The 24,899-nt window shown below is 47.6% G+C and overlaps 1 protein-coding gene across 1 annotated transcript in view; it reads left to right on the top strand.

The window, feature by feature from the left end:
• The window catches only part of nkain1 (sodium/potassium transporting ATPase interacting 1), a 331,689-nt gene that overhangs the window by 242,499 nt on the left and 64,291 nt on the right, over window positions 1-24,899 (top strand). Inside the window, exon 4 of the mRNA XM_033044991.1 lies at window positions 11,592-11,672. Coding sequence (XP_032900882.1) covers window positions 11,592-11,672 — 81 coding nt within the window. The remainder of the gene's footprint in view (window positions 1-11,591; window positions 11,673-24,899) is intronic.

The raw sequence follows: 24,899 nt of genomic DNA, 5'->3' as shown, positions 1-24,899 counted from the left end.
AGTCACATTGCCCCTGCCAATTACACTTGAGCGACCGCAATTTGTGGTAATTACACATCGTGGCAACTACTCAACAAAATCTCAGCAAGGCAGGAGATAATGTATCCTGCAGGACTAAGTGATCGTTAATATCAGTAAAAGCAATCAGTTGAATGGGTGAAGGGAGCTTTGATTTCAAGAACCCAGCCAAAGATGGTTTGAAAAGGAGGTTTTTTGGAAAGGCGCATGGATAGATTCGAGATTCAAGAGAGTTTATTGTCATGTGTCCCTGATAGGACAATGAAATTCTTCCTTTGCTTCAGCACAACAGAACATAGTAGGCATTGACTACAGAACAGATCAGTGTGTCCATATACCATTGTATAAATATATACACACATGAATAAATAAATTGCAAATAGCAGATAAAGGGCTATTAATATTCAGAGTTTTGTCTGAGCCAAGTTTAATAGCCTGATGGCTGTGGGGAAGTAGCTATTCCTGAACCTGGTTGTTGCAGTCTTCAGGCTCCTGTACCTTCTACCTGAAGGTAGTGGGGAGATGAGTGTGTGGCCAGGATGGTGTGGGTCCTTGATGATGCTGCCAGAAGGACATTGGCCAAACTCAGGCAGGCGGGGCAAGTGTAGTTGAGGCAAGTTCTGGTGGGAGAGTCCAGGACCAGAGGACATAGACTCAGAATTAAAGGGAGCGCTTTTAGAAAGGAGACTATAGACAATAGGTGCAGGAGTAGGCCATTCGGCCCTTCGAGCCAGCACCGCCATTCAATGTGATCATGGCTGATCATCCCCAATCAGTACCCCGTTCCAGCCTTCTCCCCATATCCCCTGACTCCGCTATATTTAAGAGCCCTATCCAGCTCACCAGGTGAGGAGGAACTTCTTTACTCAGAAGGTCGTCAATCTGTGGAACTCATTGCCACCGAGGGCTGTGGAGGCCATGTCAGTGGATATTTTTAAGGCAGAGATAGACAAATTCTTGATTAGAACGTGTGTCAAGAGTTATGGGGAGAAGGCAGGAAAATGGGATTAGGAGGCAGAGATCAGCCATGATTGAATAGCGGAGTGGACTTAGATGGGCCGAATGGCTTAATTCTACTCCTATAACTTGTGAACTTGTGATGTTGGTCGACGTGGAGAAGATGGGCCGAAGGGGCTGATTCCAGGTGTCCCATGAGCATGCGACTCCATGCGGCAAGCGGGACCTAAGCGACTCCATGCGGCAAGCGCGACCTAGCGTGGTCGCTTGAGCCGTACGGCCTCGCGGGGCCGGTCCCACTTTGATCGCCGGAGCCGTATGGAGTTGTGCGGAGCTGGTCCCGACATCGCGCGGGGCTCCGAAAAACTGACCGTGTTCAAAAATTCCGCGAGGCAACGGCCTGCCGGCCCGCAGCCGCCTCGACGCCGCACGTCACGCGCGAACTTCCCGCGGACTTCGCTCGCACTTCATGTCACTCACTCGACCTCCGCCCGGCCCCCGCTTCTGGTTAGGTCGCGCTCGCCGCATGGAGTCGCATGCTCGTGGGACAGGCCCTTAAGACTGTAATTGTCATGACTCTGTTCCACAACTTCCACAACCCTGTGCAGAAAGCTTCCAGAAACAGCAATGTATAACAATCTGATCTCCCTCGTTAGTTGAAGGATAATTATTGGCAGGTCAACTGCTCACAGAATGGGGTGGCACGGTGGTGCAGCGGTAGAGTTGCAGCCTTACAATGCCACAGATCCGGTTCCACCCTGATTATGGATGCTGCCTGTATGGTGTTTGTATGTTCTCCCTGTGACCAGGCGGAGTAAACCCACGCAGGTCACGGGGAGAACGTACAAACTCCGTACAGACAGCACCCGTGGTCAGGATCGTACCAAGGTCTGTGGCGCTATAAGGCTGCAACTCTACCGCTGCTCCACCGTGCCGCCCGGAAAGATGACCAGCACCCCTGTAGCCCAGCGAGCCCACACCAACCATCGATCAACCGTTCACACTAGTTCTATCTTGTCCTACTTTCGCATGCACTTCCTACACACTGTGGGCAATTTGCAGAGGCCAATTAACCTACAAACCAGCACGTCTTTGGGATGTGGGAGGAAACCAGAGCGCGTGGAGAAAATTCACGCCGCTCATGGGGAGAACGTGCAAACTCCTCATAGACAGCACCCGAGGTCGGAATCGAACTCTGGTGCAGCAGCACTACAGCTGCGCCAATTTTTGCTGGGAACGATACATGACAGGACACGATGGCACTGCATTACAGCGCCAGAGACCCGGGTTCGATCCTGACTGCAGGTGCTGTCCTTACGGAGTTTGTAGGTTCTCCGCGTGACCTGTGTAGATTTTCTCAGAGATCTTCGGTTTCCCCCCCACACTCCAAAGATGTACAGGTTTGTAGGTTAATTAGGCTTAGTATCATTGTAAATTGTCCGTAGTCTGTGTAGGATAGTGCTAGTTCGCGGGGATCGCTGGCCGGCGCGGATTTGGTGGGACGAAGAAGGGTTTGTTTCCGTGGTGTGTCTTTAAACTAAACTAAAGATAGACACAAAAACGAGAGCATACTGACCGGTTGCATCGTGGCTTGGTTCGGCAATTTGAGCGCCCTGGAGAGGAAAAGACTACAAAAAGTAGTAAACACTGCCCAGTCCATCATCGGCTCTGACCTTCCTTCCATCGAGGGGATTTATCGCAGTCGCTGCCTCAAAAAGGCTGGCAGTATCATCAAAGACCCACACCATCCTGGCCACACACTCATCTCCCTGCTACCTTCAGGTAGAAGGTACAGGAGCCTGAAGACTGCAACGACCAGGTTCAGGAATAGCTACTTCCCCACAGCCATCAGGCTATTAAACCTGGCTCGGACAAAACTCTGATTATTAACAACCACTTTCTGTTATTTGCACTTTACCAGTTTATTTATTCATGTGTGTATATATTTATATCATGGTATATGGACACATTTATCTGTTTTGTAGTAAATGCCTACTATTTTCTGTGTGCTTAAGCAAAGCAAGAATTTCATTGTCCTATACAGGGACACATGACAATAAACTCACTTGAACTTGAACTTGAAAAACCTGGAGTAACTCAGTGGGACGGGTGAAGGAATGGGTGACGATTCGGTTCCAGACCCAAAACTTCACCCATCCCTTCTCTGCAGAGATGCTGCCTGTCCCACTGAGTTACTCCAGGTTTTTGTGTTTATAACCATATAACCATATAACCATATAACAATTATATCACGGAAACAGACCATCTCGGCCCTACAAGTCCGTGCCGAACAATTATTTTCCCTTAGTCCCACCTGCCTGCACTCATACCATAACCCTCCATTCCCTTCTCATCCATATACCTATCCAATTTATTTTTAAATGATACCATCGAACCTGCCTCCACCACTTCCACTGGAAGCTCATTCCACACCGCTACCACTCTCTGAATAAAGAGAAATGTGAGAAATCTTCGGTTTAAACCAGCATCTGCAGTTCCTTCCTAAACCAAACTGCTGTATATTGTCCTTGCAGTTATAGAAAACCTCTTTTACAGCGGGGCAGAGTAGATTGAAGCACAAATTGAAGGCAAACACTTTAATCAGCTCAAGGTCACTTAAGCGGCTCTTTTGTGACCAAAGTGGTCCAGTAATATATTGCTCTCTGGCTGCTGTTCAAATCTAGAGTTCTTTCGAGGTGGTTAGTGCCTGCTGCCTCAGGCAATTGATTGGAATAACTTGATTACTCATCCGATATTGCAGAAATCCGTAACAATTTCTGTCATTTTCTTCTTCCCATCACCCCACCCACCCCCAAAGCCTTTCCTGAAACAGGCCGTCGTAGATGCACTTAAGCCTCCGTCTTTATTCTCTCACTGCAACTCAGATCAAACAATTCATTCCCATCTCCATCATTTGCTCAATAACTAGGAGCTGCCAGCATCTCTGTTCCCTTTGAGAAAATCAGGCCTTTGCCATTACTGGAATCGCTGCCCAAATGCATTAAGGTGTAAAACTGCATTTAGCGTTAAAAGAACTGAAGGTGAAATATTACTATGAATTGATCCACACTGAAATTACATACAGGGTGGCACGGTGGCGCAGCGGTAGAGTTGCTGCCTCACAGCGCCAGAGTCCCGGGTTCGATCCTGACTGTGGGTGCTTGTTGTCTGTATGGAGTTTGTACGTTCTCCCCGTGACCTGCGTGGGTTTCCTCCGAGATCTTCGGTTTCCTCCCACACTCCACTTATAATCACAGTTGTACAGTGTAGAAACAGGCTCTTCAGCCCAACTTGCCTGCACCGGCCAACGTGTCCCAGCTACACTAGTCCCTCGTCTGCGTTTGCCCCATATCCCTCTAAACTTATCCTATCCATATACCTGTCTAATTGCTTCTTAAACATTGTGATAGTCCCAGCCTCAACTACCTCCTTCGGCAGGTCTTTCCATACACTCGCCACCCTTCGTGTGACAAAGTTACCCCCTGGGATTGCTATAAAATATTTCCGCCTTCACCTTAAACCTTTGCCTTACACCTTAACACTGTCTGCTATACACCATGAGCCGACAATGCTGGAGAGGCGAGGGAATAAAATGTGGTCAGCGATGTTAAAGGCTGCAGAACGTCAGTAATATGCAGTGAGTATGGCCAATATACTTAAACAAGTTCATTGTTTCTTGCCATAGAGGGAGTTACAGAGAAGGTTCACCAGACTGATTCCTGCGATGTCAGGACTTTCATATGAAGAAAGACTGGATAGACTCGGCTTGTACTCGCTAGAATTCAGAAGATTGAGGGGGGATCTTATAGAAACTTACAAAATTCTTAAGGGGTTGGACAGGCTAGATACAGGAAGATTGTTCCCAATGTTGGGGAAGTCCAGAACAAGGGGTCACAGTTTAAGGATAAGGGGGAAATCTTTTAGGACCGAGATGAGAAAAACATTTTTCACACAGAGAGTGGTGAATCTCTGGAATTCTCTGCCACAGGATGTAGTTGAGGCCAGTTCATTGGCTATATTTAAGAGGGAGTTAGATGTGGCCCTTGTGGCTAAAAGGATCAGAGGGTATGGAGAGAAGGCAGGTACAGGATACTGAGTTGGATGATCAGCCATGATCATATTGAATGGCGGTGCAGGCTCGAAGGGCCGAATGGCCTCCTCCTGCACCTATTTTCTATGTTTCTATTTGGTGCTGTCACAAAATATAATGATTTGAATATGCAGAGGTTGGCAATGTGAAGCAGGATTGGTTTCAATTAATATCAAGCAATGCTTTTAGTTTAGTTTTGAGACACAGAGCGGAAACCTGCCCTTTGGCCCACCGAGACCGCTCCGACCAGCGATCCCCACACACTAGCACTGCCCCACAGACACTAGGGACAATTTTACATTCATACATTTATACCGATGCCAATGAACCTACAAACCTGTACGTCTTTGGAGTGTGGGAGGAAACCAAAGATCTCGAAGAAAACCCACACAGGTCACGGGAGAACGTACAAACTCTGTGCGACAAGCACCCGTAGTCGGGATCGAACCCAGGCCGCTGGCGCTGTGAGGCAGCAACTCTACCACTGTGCCAGCCTTACTCAGTACTCAATGCTATGAGAATGTGTGAGGCTGGAGGGTGTAAGGGTGGGGATGAGTCCGTGTGAGCCATGCTCCCATTATTATTTCACGCTAATGCCAGGGTACAAAAATGAGTCACTTCATTTATTGAAGTGCTCTTTTATTAAATTCTCCAAATTAATTGGCTTGTAAATATTGTAAAGAAAAAAAAACCCTTGGAAGCTGTGACTCGTGATGGAAGCTTTGCCTGAAAAGTTGTCAAACAGCATCCAGTGTTTCAGATCGAGTGGGGGAAAGTTGATGAGGTGTTCCAGTAGCCAGCCAAGCCCAAACTTCAGTTTGCTCTTCATACGGCATGGACCGGACATAACGGAATGACTCATGTGTGGGAAGGAACTGCAGATGCTGCTTTACATCGAAGATAGACACAAAATGCTGGAGTACCTCAGCGGGACAGGCAGCATCTCTGGAGACATGGAATGGGTGACTTTTCGGATTGGGACCCTTCTTGTGACTGTGCGTCAGGGAGAGGGAGATACAGAGATATATCCCCTGACTCATTCTGAAGAAGGGTCTCAGGGGAGAGGGAGACATGGAGATATGGAAGAGTAAGGTGTGAAAACACAGATCAAAGGGGAGAATGATTTACAAGACTGATCCCAGGAATGAGCAGGTTAACCTATGATGAGTGTTTGTCGGCACTGGGCCTGTACTCGCTGGAGTTTAGAAGAATGAGGGGGGACCTCATTGAAACTTACCGAATAGTGAAAGGCTTGGATAGAGTGGATGTGGAGAGGTTGTTGCCACTAATGGGGGAGTCTAGGACTAGAGGTCACAGTCCTAGTTCATTTAGGAAGGAGATGAGGAGAAATGTCTTTAGTCAGAGGGTGGTGAATCTGTGGAATTATTTGCCACCGAAGGCTGTAGAGGCCAAGTCAGTGGATATATTTAAGACAGAGCTAAATGGATTCTTCATTAGTACAGGTGTCAGAGGTTTTGGGGAGAAGGCAGGAGAATGGGGTTAGGAGGGAGAATTAGAACAGCCATGATTGAATGGAGGAGTAGACTTGATGGGCCGAATGGCCTAAATCTATGCCTATCACTTATGACCTTATAATCAAGGAAATGTAGAATGGTACATTGTTAGCTGTGGGGAAGCTGACAATGGTGACTCATTACTGAGAAAGACATTTGGCCCATTGTGCTTCTGGCTTGAAGGAAATGCATTATTCTATTTATTACACTCTGCTACCAATCGCAAAGAGTTCCAGATCTGTAATTCCTTGCATCTGCTGCTTAATGTCTTTAATGTTTACTTGTGATGCGTTTCTGGATACTGCTGAGTTTCCTCAAAATAGTTCAGGACCATTAGTGCTGAGCTTACTTAATATGCTGAAGGCAGACACAAAATGCTGGAGTAACTCAGCGGGACAGGCGGCATCTCTGGAGAGAAGGAATGGGTGACGCTTCGGGTCGGGACCCTTCTTCAGTCTCCGAAGTTAGACACAAAATGCTGGAGTAACTCAGCGGGACAGGCAGCATCTCTGGAGAGAAGGAATGGGTGACGTTTAGGGTCGGGACTCTTCTTCAGTCTCCGAAGTTAGACACGAAATGCTGGAGTAACTCAGCGGGACAGGCAGAGATTCTGCCTCTCCCGCTGAGTTACTCCAACATTTTATGCTTATCTGTGGTGTAAACCAGCATCTGCAGTTCCTTCATACACAACTTCTTCCGACTCCAGTCTGAAGAAAGGTCTCGACCCGAAACATCACCCATTCCTTCTCTCCAGAGATGCCACCTGTCCCGTGGAGTTGCTCCAGCATTTTGTGTCTATCTTCGTTGAATAGCCGGCATCTGCAGTTCCTTCCTACAAGCTTACTTAATATGCTTGAGAACCACACACTAGCCAGTTGCAGTAAAGTATATCAAAGAGTCATGGCAGGAGATAAATAGCCTTGTCAGGTGACCTACTTGATAGGGAGGTGAAGCCCTGATACTGAATAAAATGAAATACAATTTGGATATGAATAAATTATGAAGTAAAATTCCGATTCCAATTTTTCTTCCTGATACTAACAATCAATCTTGTCAAATGTGGGTCTATTAGTAATCATATTGGTTGTCCAATTAAAAGGTCTCAAGGAATTTGCGGTCTCATGCATAGGTAAATTTCCAGGTTAAAAATTCAAAACAAACATACATTTCCAATTCTCATTCGAAAATGTTCTCTCTTATTAATTATCACGACTGTAAGGAGAGTATTTCAATCTATGAATGCAAATCCATTGTCAAATCAATGTCTTCTTGCGGTTGACTAATGGCCCAAGGTAGCGGAGACGAACGTGGACATTTTGACTTGGATTTATCATGCAGCCCCAAATGAGAGACGTACAAATGTCCTGGAAGTACATTTCAGAAGGAGAGTGTATTTCCATCTTAATACGGATTTAAATCAAGTTGTCACCATAAGCAGTGAAGGTCATCTTGATTTTAATTCTGGCAGAGCTTTCTAATCACAACACGTGCGGCACGGTGGCGCAGAGTTGCTGCCTTACAGCACCAGAGACCCAGGTTCGACCCTGACCATGGGTGCTTGCCTGTACGGAGTTTGTACGTTCTCCCCGTGTCCTGCGTGGGTTTTTTCCAGGAACTCTGGTTTCCTTCCACATTCCAAAGGCGTACAGGTTCGTAGGTTAATTGGCTTGGTATAAGTGTAAATTGTCCCTAGTGTGTGTAGGATAGTGTACGTGGATTGCCGCTCGGCGCGGTCTCGGTAATGCCGAAACGTTGCCTATTTCCTTCACTCCACAGATGCTGCCTCACCCGCTGAGTTTCTCCGGCATTTTTGTCTACCATTAATCATTTTCATTTTTTTGTCCACATCTTTCCATCACTGCTCCCATCTGAATGGACACCAAAGGGAGTTTCTAAATGATACACACTGCTGAATGAAGTTATCACTAATTGATATAAATCACATGCGGCTCGCTGGATGAGCTGACTAACTCGCTAGAACCTGTTGTACGTGCTCCGATTGCATATGTCGCCTCTGCACGTTAGGAAACAGAGCGTTATGATCGTCGATCATTTAGATGTAAATATTCTAGGCTGGAAAACGCACAAAATATAGATGTCAAATCTCAGAACCTTGCAGGTGTCTCCACGTAGATTGATCATCTGAGCACGAGTCAGGCGGGAATGTTGACGGGTGTCTTGATTCCCTGCTTCCCCATCCAAGCCCAGTTAAACCTCTCGACCGTTGCTGGTTCTGACAGTGTTCAGGGCTTGGATCTCACGGTATGTTTGATGCGCCCCGTGGTGTATTTACCTCCTGAGCCATCGAGGAGGCCGGCGCGGTTTGCTGAGAGTCCTGACAGCCATCAAAACAGCTGGGGCCTTATGCCAACTTTACACAGAGGAAAAATATGAAGTTGGTCTGCCCCTTTTGCGCGGTTTTCATAATAGAGTTTGGGGTTTTTTTTTTCCTTTTTTCCTCCTTTCTTTTCTAGGGTCTATTTCTTAATTCTTTTCTCTAACCAATGAGTCTCTGGTTTTTTTTTCTCATTGATCACTCTTTTACACGAAAACTCTTTCTCTCACTTTCTCTACTTTATCTATATCTTTCCTTAAAGCTTAAAAAATGAAGGGGGACAATAAATGTAATGAGATATATCTGGATTGTACTATTGTAATTTACTGTACTTCTAATAAATAAAAATATTTTTAAAAGAACTGCATTCGCTATTACAAATGGAGGAAGATTGGATGTGGCAGCTGAATGGAGTTTAGGACACCAGATGCCAACATCTCTGGCACTAAGCAGGATGCTGGTTTAGCAGTCCGGAGTCTGCATTGTTAATACCAGTCAGCGTGTGCCTATGACATTCTTGATAATTCTCCACACAAATTGCTGGGGTAACTCAGCGGGCCAGGCAGCATCTCTGGAGAACGTTGATCAGTGACGTTTCAGGTCAGGACCCTTCATCGGACTGATTGAGGCAGAGGGGAGAGAACCGGAAGAGAGGTTGAGGCAGATCAAAGCCTGGCAAGTGATAGGTGGATACAGTTGAGGGGGGGGGGGTGGGGGGGGGGGGGGGGGGGGGGTGGTACTGAATGGTAGACGGTTGGGCAAAAACCAGAGATTAAAAGATTATAAAATGTGACGTCGTGGAGAAGGTGTGAAATGTGAAGCCAGAGGAAGGAATGTCAGTGGGAAGAGATGAGGGGAAGGGGAAGGGGAAGGGGAGAATTGGGCATGCATCCAGGTGGGACACAGGGAAGAGAGGGGGATAAAAGGGGTTGGGGGAAGGAGGGTGGCTGTTTGTAGACTTGTTACCTGTTATTGAAGAATTCAATGTTCATAAATGAGGGTTGTCAGATACCCAAGTGGAATATGAGGGGTTTGTAAGTTACCCACTAAATATCCACATTAGAGATGATAGATGCTTGATTAGTGCGGGTGTCAGAGGTTAGGGGAGAAGGCAGGAGAATGGAGTTAGGAGGGAGAGATAGATCAGCCATGGTTGAATGGTGGAGTAGACTTGATGGGCCGAATGGCCAAAATCTACTCCTAACACTTACCTTATGACCTTAATTCTGGGTCTTTTTGCGACATTTAACACCACTGGTTAATCTGCTACAATCCGTTGTTGTTATTCACAGAAGGGAGGGGAGGGGGGGGGGGGGGGGGGGGGGAGGAAGGGGGCGGGGGAGAGAGAGGAATAGTGGATCTTCTTCTTAAATTCTTAAGGGGTTGGACAGGCTAGATGCAGGAAGATTATTCCCGATGTTGGGGAAGTCCAGGACAAGGGGTCACAGTTTAAGGATAAGGGGGAAATCCTTTAAGACCGAGATGCGAAAAACATTTTTCACACAGAGAGTGGTGAATCTCTGGAACTCTCTGCCACAGAAGGTAGTTGAGGCCAGTTCATTGGCTATATTTAAGAGGGAGTTAGATGTGGCCCTTGTGGCTAAAGGGATCAGGGGGTATGGAGAGAAGGCAGGTACAGGATACTGAGTTGGATGATCAGCCATGATCATATTGAATGGCGGTGCAGGCTCGAAGGGCCGAATGGCCTACTCTTGCACCTATTTTCTATGTTTCTAATAGAGGGAGATGGAGAGAGACAGGGAGAAAGGGAGGGAGAGGGAGAGAGGGAGAGACTTTTGCACACTTAGCACATACAACATCATTGATAGTCAGTCGATTCAGGTTGAGACCCAGAGTGACCTGTTCCTTCAATGCAGAGATGCTGTCTGTCCCGCTGAGTAACTCCGGCCTCTTGTGTGTATCTTCGGTGTAAACCAGCTTCCACAGTTCCTTCCTAACCCTAAGAAAGAGGCCGGGGTTCACACTTCAGTAGCAAGACAGCAGCTCCAGTGTGCGGCAATCCCTCAGCATTGTCCACCGTTGATGGGTTGGCCCAGTTTTACATGCGGAACCACACTTGAACCCAGAGTATAGACTTAGAGGCAATTCTGCTACTGCTGAAACATAGAAACATAGAAAGCAGGTGCAGGAGTAGGCCATTCGGCCCTTCGAGCCAGCACCGCCGTTCAATATGATCATGGCTGATCATCCAGAATAGAATAAGTACCCCGTTCCTGCTTTCTCCCAATATATCTCTTGATTCCGTTAGCCCTAAGAGCTCCATCTAACTCTTTCTTCAATACATTCAGTGAATTGGCCTCCACTGCCTTCTGTGGCAGAGAATTCCACAGATTCACAACTCTCTGGGTAAAAAAGGTTTTTCCTCATCTCAGTCCTAAATGGCTTAACTGTGCCTTAAACTGCGACCCCTGGTTCTGGACTCCCCCAACATTGGGAACAATTTTCCTGCATCTGGCCTGTCCAACCCCTTAAGAATTTGATATGTTTCTATAAGTACCCCTCTCGTTCTTCTCACCCTGCTGGGTGTGGCTGCCATTGCCTGACAACAGGCTGTGTTCCAACAGGCGGTTGGGTAGAAAAATGATGAGATTTATTTTGTGCAAATGAAGTTTTCAATATCTAAAGTGCTTTTATTCCCCTCTTTTGTTTTATTCAGTACGCAGGATGGCTGGTGCTGTGGGTGGCATGGAACGCATTCATCATCTGCTTTTATCTAGAAGTTGGCCAATTGTCGCAGGTAATTGCCTACCTTATGTTCCAGAAAGATGATGCTTGCAACACAGTTAATCATAGCGTGCAGTTCAAAACACATTTGCCAGACTCCATCTCTCTCAGCTTTTCCAGGATGAAGATAGCACGCGGCTGAATTAAAGTCAGAAAGCTTTTATCTTCGGTGTTTTATGTGGCTCCGTTCTTGCCGTGAAGAGGGGGGAGAGAAATGAGTTTTGAATGTCTGACCTCAAGCTGTGGAAAGGGCCAGGTCTTTTGAGTGTAAAAGGGCTTGGGTGAAATCGCTTTAATTGCAAATAAACCACCAAGGGTTAGAGGTGGAGTGGTGAGTTAGCTGGAGTTGATGTTCTCAGAGAAACCATGCCTTGTGAACACAGGGTTTTGGATTTTCCAATGGAGAGGATCACAAAAGGGTGGCAAAATGGTCAATGTCCTCCAGAATATTCCTGCTCTGTAATCTCCAACTTTTGAACGTGTGGGAGCACTTACGAATAATCTCAGGCAGCTAAGATTTAGGAAGATAGACACAAAATGCTGGAGTAACTCAGCGGCTGAGGCAGCATCTCTGGGGAGAAGGAATGGGCGACGTTTCGGGTCGAGACCCTTCTTCAAACTGATGTCAGGGGAGAGGGCGGGACAAAGATAGAATGTGGGTGGAGACAGTAAGATTAGTGGGAGAACTGGGAAGGGGGAGGGGAAGGAGGGAGAGAGCAAGTGCTGTCTGAAGTTAGAGAAGTCAATGTTCATACCGCTGGGGCGTAAACTACCCAAGCAAACTATGAGGTGCTGCTCCTCCAATTTGTGCTGGGCCTCACTCTGACAATGGACAGAGGCCCAGGACAGAAAGGTCAGATTGGGAATGGGAGGGGGAGTTGAAGTGCTGGGCCACCGGGAGATCGGGTAGGTTACGATGGACTGAGCGGAGGTGTTGGTCTCGCCGATGTAGAGGAGTCGACACCTGGAACAGCGGATACAGTAGATGAGGTTGGAGGAGGAGCAAGTGCAAAGAGGAAGTATTTGGGGAATAAATGTTAGTCTTGCTAAAGGTGGTGGCCATATCCGAAATAGAGAGGGCTTGTGGTGGGGTTCAGCAGCCCTTGTACCCAACGCAAGAACGAATGATGGATCAAAGGTGGGTTGCCACGTGCATCAGCAGAGTCACCGAGATACTAGGAGAAGGAACATCACCCCTTAGAGGTTCTGGACCATCCTTGACTGGATACATGCGGTGACACGGTGCCCATCGGTAAAATTGTTGCCTTACAGTTCCAAGACCTGGGTTTGATTCTTACAATAGATGCTGTCTGTACGGTGTTTGTACGTTCTCCCCGAGACAACGTGGGCTTTCTCCAGCTGCTCTGGTTTCCTCCCGCACTCCAAAGACGTACGGGTTTGAAGGTTCATTGCTCTACAATTGTAAATTGAGGTTTGTAAGTTAATTGACTTTGGTGAAAATGTTGCAAATTGTCCTTCGTTTGTGCAGGGCATTGTTAGTGTAAGGGGTGATCAGGGGTCGGCATGGACTTGGTGGGCTGAAGGGCCTGTTTCCACACTGTATCTCGAAACTAAACTGGACCCATTGGGTTCAGCATTACACTGTTCGTTTGAGGGAGGCACGGTGGTGTAGCTACAGCACGAGAGACCCGGGTTCGATCCTGACGTGCATGTCTGTACAGAGTTTGTAAATTCTCCCCGTGACCTGCGTGGATTTTCTCCGAGATCTTCGGTTTCCTCACACACTCCAAATGACGTACATCTTTGTAGATTAATTGGCTTTAGTGTGGCTGTAAATATGTCCCTAATGTGTGTAGGATCGTGTTAGTGTGCGGGGATCGCTGGTCGGTGCGGACTCGGTGGGTCGAAGGGCCTGTTTCCGCGCTGTATCTCTAAACTAAACTAAACTACAATGGTTAAAAATAAAAATATATATATATCTATAGACTGATTGCAATCAACAAAAGAGTGAGATTAGCTTCCTGCCCTGAGGGGTGAAGTATTTCTCACTCCGCGACAGTCTCATCATTTGAATCACAAGCTCATCTGCAGCCCACAGTTTTATGATCCCCAATTTTCCCATTGAAGACCTATTACCTTGGAACAGCATGTTTGCGTAGCGGAATCAAACTGGAAACCTTTGCTGTCTAATTAAGGCCCACAGGCCTGATTGCACTTGGCGTTAAAATGTCAAATAGCTATCAAAGTTCACGCAGGGAAAAAGATGAGAAGATTGAAAGGTTACCAGGAGTCATTTGCAGGAAGAGGGAACGTATTAAGCAGGGAACGACATGGTCACACACCAAATATGATCGGTATAGTTAAACGCTGCCCGGTTATTGGTAGGAAGGCCATCAGGAAGTGTCATGGGCCTGTCCCACTTACGCGATTTTTTTCGGCGACTTACCGGCAACCATCATAGAAACACAGAAAATAGGTGCAGGAGGAGGCCGTTCGGCCCTTCGAGCCAGCACCCGTCATAGTCGCAGCAGTTCGCCGAAAATTTTCAACATGTTGAAAATCCAGCGCCGACCAGAAAAAGGTTCGACTCTTTGGGCGACTACTCACGACCGAACAATTGTCACGTGTCGCGGGGTTCAAAAGAACCATGGCGACCAATTTTTACTCGTGGAAAATTTTTCAGCAAGTTTTCCTCGACCAAACTGCGAGTACCGTGAGTTTGCGGGAACTTCTCTCGAGCATGAAGGAGAGTTACAGTGACACAAAATGCTGGAGTGTCTCTAGGCAGCATCCCTGGAGAGAAGGAATGGGTGACATTTCGGGTCGAGACTCTTCTTCAGACTGCTCCTCGGAGAGAGGAGGAGAACTTCTTCAAAGTAGACATACCTTGAGGAGATTTCTCAGACAAAATGTGTATGAAGAAGGGTCTCGACCTGAAACGTCACCCATTCCTTCTCTGCAGAGATGCTGCCTGTCCCGCTGAGTTACTCCAGCATTTTGTGTCATACTTTTTTGCCACATGTACCTAGGAACCGTGAAATTATTTGCCTCTGCATACAATCCACATCGTACACAAAGAGTTCTTTCTCCAGAGATGGTGCCAGGCAATATCATGTGTTGCAGAACTAAATGGACTTGTCTTTAATTAATTCACTGCTGCCAACATGCAGCATGAGGGAGGGTGGTAGAGATAGACAAGAGACAATAGACAATAGGTGCAGGAGTCGGCCATTCGGCCCTTCGAGCCAGCACCGCCATTCACTGTGACCATGGCTGATCATCCACAATCAGTACCCCGTTCCTGCCTTCTCCCCATATCCCTTGTCAAACACATTTCATTGTCCGTTGGCCCTACATTTATGTTTCTATGTTTCTATAGAGCTCTAGGGGCTAGTGGAATCAAGGGATATGGGGAGAAGGCAGGCACGGGTTATTGATTGGGGATGATCAGCCATGATCACAATGAATGGCGGTGCTGGCTCAAAAGGGCCGAATGGCCTCCTCCTGCACCTATTTTCTATGTTTCTATGTTTCTACATCTGACAAATAAAACTGGACTGGACTCCGCTATCCGTAAGAGCTCTGACTACAAGATATGGTACAAGGGTGGGGGAGGAAGAGAAGCAAGGAGGTTTATGAGAGGGGAAGCGCTAACGATGTACATCGGTTGGACTGATTAACCTGTTTCCTCCCCACACACCCGACGCAGGGACCTGTTGATTCATGGAGCTTGAGGCCCACGAACCGACATTCAATGTGTAGCTGAGCAGAGGATGAGCTTGAGTGGACTGAATTATCTTTCTTTGTCCTTGCTTTTGTCCTTGACGGCAAACACAAAGAACTTACAGTAAAAGGCAGAAATTGCACAGAGAACTGGTCTCAGTACAGAGCAGGACAAAGTCCAGACACAAAGTGCTGGAATAACTCAGCCGGCCAGGCAGCATCTCTGGAGAACATGGATAGGTGATGATTTGGGTTGGGACCCAACTAGCCATTCGGCCCATCAAGTCCATTCCGCCATTCAATCGTGGCTGATCTATCTATCCCTCTCAACCCCATTCTCCTGCCTTCTCCCGACATCCTTGACACCCGTACTAATCAAGTCACACGCTCTGCCAGGCAAGGAGAGTGTAATGCCCCTGTCCCACTTAGGAAACCTGAACGGAAACCTCTGGAGACTTTGCGCCCCACCCAAGGTTTCCGTGAGGTTCCCGGAGGTTTTTGTCAGTCTCCCTAATGGTCGAAAGTGGTTTCCGCTTTTTCGATGTTCCGGTGATCGTTTCAAAAAATTCAAAACCGGCCGCGACTAAAAATAGGTCGCCGTTTTAAAAATCGGTAATTTTTTAGTCGAAGCCGGTTGCGATGCTAGTTGAAGGTGGTTGCCGGAGGTTGCAGGTGGTTGCCGGAGGTTGCAGGTGGTTGCCGGAGGTTGCAGATAGTGGTAGGTCTTTTCTAACATACTGAGTTATCATTACTGAATAATCTTTTCTAAGCATCATTTCTAACACACTGAGTTAGGCCAAATGGCCACTACATGTGTGACAGGTCACCACCCTTTCCTCACCATTACTGGGCCAGTGATTTTTAATGGGGTTATTTGAATATACTGCGTTCTCAGTCGGACGGTCAGAAAATGCACAAAATTATAGTCAAATACCTTCCCCTCGGCTATCAACTATAACAATGATCTCGTCAACATTTTCCTTTGATCTCTCTTTTTCACACCTAACCTTTCCATATATCTATGTCTCCTTCTCCCCGACTCCCAGTCAGAAGAAGGGTCTCTACCCGAAACGTCACTCATTCAGCAGCGCTGAGCTACTATCCACCTCTTTGGTGACCCTCGGACTATCCTTGATTGGACTTTGCTGGCTTTACCTTGCACCAAACGTTATCCCCATATCGTGTACCCACACACTGTAAAAGGATCGATTGTAATCATGTGTTGTCTTTCTGCTGACTGGTTAGCACGCAACAAAAGCTTTTCACTGTACCTCGGTACACTGACAGTACCACTAAACTGAAAGCATGCTCACCATCCAGAGATGCTGCCTGTCCCGCTGAGTTACTCCAGCATGTTGTGTCTATCTCCAGTCAAAATATTTTGATGTGTTCAAAGACGAACATCAGCCGAATGGGTTAAAAAGACTCACTGCTGTCTAGCGAGTGACATTGAGCTGAAGTTAGAGTTAGTGCCTGGAGATGTTTCAATTTACCTGTCGCCTGATCCCTTGAGAGCATCACCTGAGGCTTTCTCATTAATACGGGAATGCTTTAGATTAAAGGCCTATTGTCAAGCCTCGAGGGATGATAAGAAGGTCGCTGATGATCATAAATGGCTTAGTGTTGCTCCGAGCTGCTTGGAATCGCAATCACACGATGCAGGGTCATTACCCTTTAATTTCATGCGGTAAAAGTTTAAAACACGACCATCGTGATAAGGTTAAAATGTTATTTACTTGTGGATAATAAACACTTATAACCATAACCGTAAGGCGAACTTGGATTTATAACAGCCCTTTTAATACAGCAACATTTACCGGGGTAAAATGATCAAAACTAATTAAATTGATAGTTATTTGTAAATGAGGGATATCAGGGCTGCCAACTCTCAACTCACGCCCTCAAGCAAACTCTCACGCCCTCACGCTCATCAGAAATTTCTCACGCTCACGGGTGAGAAATTTTGTGATCAACGAAAATTTCAAAACGTGGATGGTCCGCGGGTGTTGGAGAGCCGGGGCTGCGGGAGGGATGGGAGCAGAACCAGCGGCCGGAACAGATGCGAGGAGCCGGGACGGACGAGTGTTTGCCGGGGCCGGCGTGTCGCTCGCTGCTGCTCTGGCCATGGAGCAGCTCCGGACAGTGCGAGTGTCCCGGGCGTCGGAAGCGTCGGAGGCGTCGGAGGCGTTGAGCCGCTGCCGCTGCCGTGGGAGTCTCTGTGCCGAAGGGACAGACTCTCAAAGGGAGGTGGAGAGAGAGAGAGAGGGGAAGGAGACAGGGAGACAGTGGGGAGAGAGAGAGGGGGGTGAGAGGAGAGAGAGGGGAGAGACAGGGGGGAGGAGTGAATGGAGAGAGAGAAGAGGGAGGGGGGGGAGGGAGAGGGGGGAGAGGGGGGGAAGTGAGAGAGGGGTGAGAGGGAAAAAAGAGGGAAGAGAGCGAGGGGGTGGAGAGGGAGGAGAGGGTAGGAGAGAATGGGAGAGAGAAGGGGAAGAGAGAGGGGTGGTAAAAGAGAGAGGGGAAGAGGGGGAGAGGGGGAAAGAGAGAAAAGGGGGGAAAGAGAGATAGGGGGGCAAAGAAAAAGCGATAGAGACAGAGGAGAAAGAGAGGGGAGAGAGGGCAAGGGGAAGAGTGAGGTAGGAGGGATAAATGGGGAAGAGAGGAGAGAGGGGGGAGGAGAGAGAGGTGAGAGGAGAGACAGAGAGAGGGGAAAGAGAGAGGGGGGAGTGTGTGGAGAGGGAGAGAGAGGGGGAGGGAGAAAGAGGTTGGGGGGAAGAGAGGGGGAGAGAGGGGGGAGAGAGAAGAGGGGGAAAGAGAGAAGAAAGAGGGGGAGAGAGAGGGGAGAGAGAGCGGAGAGAGAGGGAGAGGGGGGAGAGAGAGGAGAGAGGGGACAAGAGAGAGGGGGAAGAGTAAGGTGGGAGGGAGAGAGGGGGGAAAGAGAGGGGAGAGAGGGGGGAGAGAGAGGAGAGAGAGAGGGAGAGAGGAGAGAGAGAGAGGGGAAAGAGAGGGGGAAAGGAGAGATAAAGGGGGAGAGAGAGAGAGGGGGGTTGAGAGGAGAGAGAGCGGAAGAGAGGGGGGAGAGAGAGAGAGTCTCTGTGTCGAATTTGCCCAGGTGACCGGCATGGATCAGGCTGTGGCTCGGTGCATCCTGGAGGACAACCAGTGGGTGGAAGGTAGTGGACTTCAAATGGGGTTGGTTGGTGAAAGCATCCTGCTTGCCTGCTAGATTTTCACTTACTGTAACTGCAGGAAAAATGTTCCCGATGTTGGGGGCGTTCAGAACCATGGGTCACAGTTTAAGAATAAAGGGGGGGGGGGGCAGTTAGGACTGAGATGAGGACAAACAGAGTTGTGAATCTGTGGAATTCTCTGCCACAGAAAGCAGTGCAGACCAATTCACTGGATGTTTTCAAGAGAGAGTTACATTTAGTTCTTGGGGCTAACAACATCAATGGGATATGGGGGAAAAACAGGAAAGAGATACTGATTTTAGATGAATAGCCATGATCATATTGAATGGAAGTGCTGGCTCGAAGGGCCGAATGGCCTATTCCTGCACCTATTTTCTATGTTTCTATGCTTGAGTATATGGCAATAAAACTCGATCACTTGATTTGGAAGCATTCATGCATGGTGGAGGTATAATGTAGTCATAGAGTGATACAGTGTGAAAACAGGCCCTTCAGCACAACTTGCCCACACCCGCCAACATGTCCCAGCTACGCCGCCTGCTTTTGGTCCATACCTCCAAACCTGTCCTATCCATGTATCAGTCGAACTTTTTCTTAAATGTTCGGATGGTCCCTGCCTCAACTACCTCCTCTGGCAGCTTGTTCCATACACCCATCGCCCTTTGTGTGGATAAAGTTACCCCTTAAAAAGTTACCTCTTAAAAATACTTCATACAAAAAACATTGAAATCATACTTCTACAGTGCACTAAAACATGATTTTAATACATCAAATTTCAAAAAATTCCTACCCTTCTTCCACACCCTCTCCCCACTCGGTTGCTCCACTCCCTCACCGGGTACCCCCAAGGCCAGTGATCAGTGATCGCACAGCCTCCCCCCTTTCAAAAACGCTCCAATCCAATTTAAAGCATATATATTGCATTCAAGTGTAAGTTATAAGACTCTCTACAGTATGCACCAAAAATGCAAATGTTCCGTACCAATGGAAGGGGGCACCCTCCCGCCCCCCCCCCCCCCCCCCCCCCCGGTCGCGATGCTCCCTCGGGCTTGGTCTCTCGCAAATCTCTCACTCCCAACTCTCACCCAATGTTGGCAGCCCTGGGATATTTTAAAAAGAAGGCCTTGATTGCGATCATAAGCATAAGATCATGTGATAGGAGTAGGCCGTTTGTCCCATCAAGTCTACTCTGCCATTCAATCATGGCTGATCTATCTCTCCCTCCTAACCCCATTCTCCTGCCTTCTCCCTATATCCTCTGACACCCGTACTAATCAAGCATCTATCTATCTCTGCATTAACTATATCCACTGACTTTGCCTCCCCAGCCTTCTGTGGCAATGAATAATTTGAATTTATTTGTATTTATTAAGTCACTTATGTACATAGAAACATAGAAACATAGAAAATATGTGCAGGAGCAGGCCATTCGGCACTTCGAGCCTGCACCGCCATTCAATATGATCATGGCTGATCATCCAACTCAGTATCCTGTACCTGCCTTCTCTCCATACCCCCTGATCCCTTTAGCCACAAGGGCCACATCTAACTCCCTCTTAAATATAGCCAATGAACTGGCCTCAACTACCTTCTGTGGCAGAGAATTCCAGAGATTCACCACTCTCGATGTGAAAAATGTTTTTCTCATCTCGGTCCTAAAAGATTTCCCCCTTATCCTTAAACTGTGACCCCTTGTTCTGGACTTCCCCAACATCGGGAACAATCTTCCTGCATCTAGCCGGAGTTTGCACATTCTCCCCATGACCTGCGTGGGTTCTCCAAAGACATACAAGTTTGTAGGTTGATTGGCTCTGGTAAGATTGTAAATTGTCCCTGGTGTGCGTGGGATAGTATTAGTGTGCGTGGATCGCTGGTCGGCACGGACTCGGTGGGACGAAGGGCCTGTTTCCGCGCTGTATCTCTAAACTAAACTGAACCAAACCTCCTGATATCATGAACAACATGAATCAGAAACTGAAGGCAGACGGAGATAACTAATTGTTCACGAACGCACGGGGAGGTGTCGGATAAATCAAACTGGATGTTTTTGATCTATTTTGTGGCAATGTCTGAGCGGAAAACCCCCACCTCCTGCGAAATGCATTTTAAATAAAACATTTCCCATGTGAAAACGTTTGGAGGTTTGAAAGTCTCATTATCATGAACCGAGCATGAGGAAGGCCAGAGTTTAATTGGTTTCTGGGAACAGAAATCCAGGGCCATAAATTGGCAAAATCCATACGATATCAGTCATTTCCTCTGGCACTGCTAATGTGATTCATCATAGATATTGTTGGACTCCAACGTAGAACTGAATGGGCACTAGAGAGGATAGTTGGCAAAGCTATGGACCAGTAGCTGGTAAGTAGGATGACTCCAATCTAGACTTCAGATTTTAGACTTTATATCAGGAGTTCCCAACCTTTGTCGCCCCATTTACCCCTGGCAACTTTAATAGCACATAACAATGTTATGCCCCTGTCCCACTTAGGAAACCTGAACGGAAACCTCTGGAGACTTTGCGCCCCACCCAAGGTTTCCGTGCGGTTCCCGGAGGTTGCAGGTGGTTGCCGGAGGTTGCAGGTAGTGGAAGCAGGTAGGGAGACTGACAAAAACCTCCGGGAACCGCACGGAAACCTTGGGTGGGGCACAAAGTCTCCAGAAGTTTCCGTTCAGGTTTCCTAAGCGGGACAGGGGCATTACTTCACTTATTTATGAACAACTAATGATGGACAGAACCAGAACCAGAACCAGAACCAGAACCAAACACAGCCAGTCAATGAGAAAAAATATGTACAAATCCACAATCAACAAATGTACCCCCTGGGTTAGTGAAATTTACCCCAGGTTGGGAACCCTTGCTTTGGGGATACAGTGTGGAAACAGGCCCTTCGGCCCAACGAGTCCACGCCGACCATCGATTACCCCGTATGCTGGCACTATCCTGTACACCAGGGACAATTTACAATATTATAGAAGCCAATTAACATACTAACCTGCACGCACGTCTTTAGAGCTTGGGACGAAAACCGGAGCTCCCGGAGAAAACCCACACATACACCAGGAGAACGGGCAAACTCCGTACAGACAGCACCCTTCGGGTGGATTGAACCCGGGTCTTTTGAGTTGTAAGGCAGCAAGTCTACCACTGTGCCACTGTGCCCCACTTGAGAGAGGATAGTTGGCACTATGGAGCGGTTGCAGGTGCTACCCCTCTTGGAGCTAACGCAGGTGCAGCAGGGTCTAAAGGACCACCTTCTGCGTTTAGTTTAGTGTAGAGATTCAGCACCGAAACTGGCCCTTCGGCCCACCGAGCCCGTACTGACCAGCGATCACCCCGTAGATTGACACTATCCTACACACACTATGGACAATCTATACCAAGCCACTTGGCCAACAGCCTTTGGAGAGTGGGAGGAAACCGGAGCGCCCGGAGAAAACCCACGCAGGTCACGGGGAGAACGTACAAACTCCGTACATAGAATCGTTAAGGCACAGCGCCACCATGCCGCCCGGTGCCTTAACGAGTTTATGGCTCAATTCGAAGAGTCACAGGATAGCCTAGGCTCGATACCTGATGTGTTGCTGCTTTCTCAGCCCCCACCAAGTCTTCAACCTCACATCTTCTTGTAATGCTCTTGAGCATTCTTCCTTCGATTGTTGGTTTGACTTTTCTGATTCTGAATAACTAGACCATCGATCCTCACTGTATGATCAGGGCAGGATCCTCGGGCAAAGAGAACTCGCATTATGTTCAAACGATTTCACAGGGAGTATCTTATTACCATATTGAGCGGGCTGAACTGTGTTTTGTTTGTTTGATCGTTGCAGCCATGAAAGAGGCCGGGTTCAAACTGTGTCTTGATGCATTGCACACACTCAATAAAAAACATTCAATGCAAGTTACAATTATGCCAGAGCCTCTGACAGACTTCGAAGACTTTCCACCGGAGAGCATAAAGGAAGACCAGCAAAACAAATGTTCACAAGTTATAGGAGTAGAATTAGACCATTCGGCCCATCGGCCCACAGAATTAGACCATTCGGCCCATTGGCCCATCGGCCCACAGAATTAGACCATTTGGCCCATCGGCCCATCGGCCCACAGAATTAGACCATTTGGCCCATCGGCCCACAGAATTAGACCATTTGGCCCATCGGCCCACAGAATTAGACCATTCGGCCCATCGGCCCATCGGCCCACAGAATTAGACCATTCGGCCCATCAGCCCACAGCCATTCAATCATGCCTGATCTCTGCCTCCTAATCCCATTTCCCCATTACCCTTGATACCCGTTCTAATCAAGAATTTGCCTATCTCTGTCTTAAAAATATCCATGTGGACTTGGCCTCCACAGCCCTCTGTGGCAATGAGTTCCACAGATTAACTACCCTCTGACTAAAGAAGTTCCTCCTCATCTCCTTTCTATAAGCGCCCTTTAATTCTGAGGCTGTGACCTCTGGTCCTAGACTCCCCCAACAGAGGAAACATCCCTTCCACATCCACACTATCTATGCCTTTCATTATTCTGCAAGTTTCAATGAGGACCCCTTCAACCTTCTAAACTCCAGCGAGTGCAGGCCCAGTGCTGTCAAACGCTCATCATATGCTAACCCACTGTATGATCATGGCGTAAATGTGACAGAGTTGGGAACATTTATCAGGGACATCAGAAAAAGGCATCAGAACAAAACAAATAACCGGCGCCTGCCTTCACAGAAGATGCACAAAAACCTCACAAAGGTGCAGTTGAAGAAAAGGAAATGAAATAAATACTAGTAAAGATTTATGATACAAACGTGAGTGGTTTTGCAGGTAGTGAAGATGGTTGTGAGAGATTGCAGCAGGATCTGGATCGATTGGCCAGGTGGGCGGAGGAATGGTTGATGGTGTTTAATACAGAGAAGTGTGAGGTGTTGCATTTTGAGATGTCGAACAAGGGCAGGACCTACACAGTAAATGGTAGGCCTCTTGGTAGTGTTGTGGAGCAGAGGGATCTAGGAGTACATGTGCATGGTTCCTTGAAGGTCGAGTCGCAGGTGGATAAGGTGGTCAAAAAGACTTTTTGCACTTTGGCCTTCATCTGTCAGAGTATTGAGTATGGAAGTGTCTGGACCCGAAACGTCGCCTATTCCTTCTCTCCATAGATGTTGCCTCACCCGCTGAGTTCCAGCATTTTGTATCTACCTTCGATTTTACCAGCATCTGCAGTTCTTTCTTAAACATCTACATTCCAGACTTCCACGAGAGGTGACTGTAAAGATACTGGTTGCTCTGGTGTCATCTTCAAATATTCGATCATCAAGAACCCACACCATCCTGACCACACACTCATCTCTACACTACCTTCAGGTAGAAGGTACAGGAGCCTGAAGACTGCAACAACCAGGTTCAGGAATAGTTACTTCCCCACAGCCATCAGGCTATTAAACTTGGCTCTGAACACTAATAACCCATTATCTGTTATTTGCACTTAATCAGTTTATTTATTCATGTGTGTATATATTTATACAATGGTATATGGACACACTGATCTGTTCTGTAGTCATGCCTACTATATTATGTTGTGCTGAAGCAAAGCAAGAATTTCATTGTCCTATCAGGGACACATGACAATAAACTCTCTTGAATCTTGAATCTTGATAGATTTTTGAAAGGTTCCAACAGATTGGAGAGTAACAAATTGTGACCTTGCCCTGTGATGGAAGCAGATACGATAGTGGCGTTTAACGGGGCGTTTAGGCAGGCTAATGCTTGGTTATTGTAGATTAACCATACTAGCCTGCCTTTACTATATCACCACACATATTACGCGTGCTGCACATTCCATATGTAGTCCAGTCCAGATCTTCATCCCTACCCCGGACTATTGCTAACGGCACTTCACCACCTCACCAGGCTAGATGCTGACTACGGAGTCGATGGCGTGTAATGTTTAAGAAGGAACTGCAGATGCTGGAAAATCAAAAGTAGACAAAAGTGCTGGAGAAACTCAGCGGGTGCAGCAGTATCAATGGAGCGAAGGAAATAGGCAACGTTTCGGGCCGAAACCCTTCTTCAGACTGATGGAGGGTGCTGGGGGGTGGGGGGGGGGGGGGGGGGGGGGGGAGAAGAAGGAAAAAGGAAGAGGAGGAGCCCGAGGGCTGAGGGAGAGCTGAGAAGGGGAGGAGACATCAAGGGCTACCGGAAATTGGAGAATTCAATGTTTATGCCGTTAGGGTGCAGACTGCCCAGGCGGAATATGAGGTGCTGCTCCTCCAATTTCCGGTGGTGTTCACTCTGGCCATGGAGTGTGTAATCTTTCCTCTGCTTGTGTTGCAATAAAGGACATTGAGTTGTTACTCCTGTGCATGGGTCTCGTTACAC

Source organism: Amblyraja radiata, chromosome 27, assembly GCF_010909765.2.
Source record: "Amblyraja radiata isolate CabotCenter1 chromosome 27, sAmbRad1.1.pri, whole genome shotgun sequence".
NCBI lineage: Eukaryota > Metazoa > Chordata > Chondrichthyes > Rajiformes > Rajidae > Amblyraja > Amblyraja radiata.
This window is presented reverse-complemented; position numbering and strand designations above follow the sequence as displayed.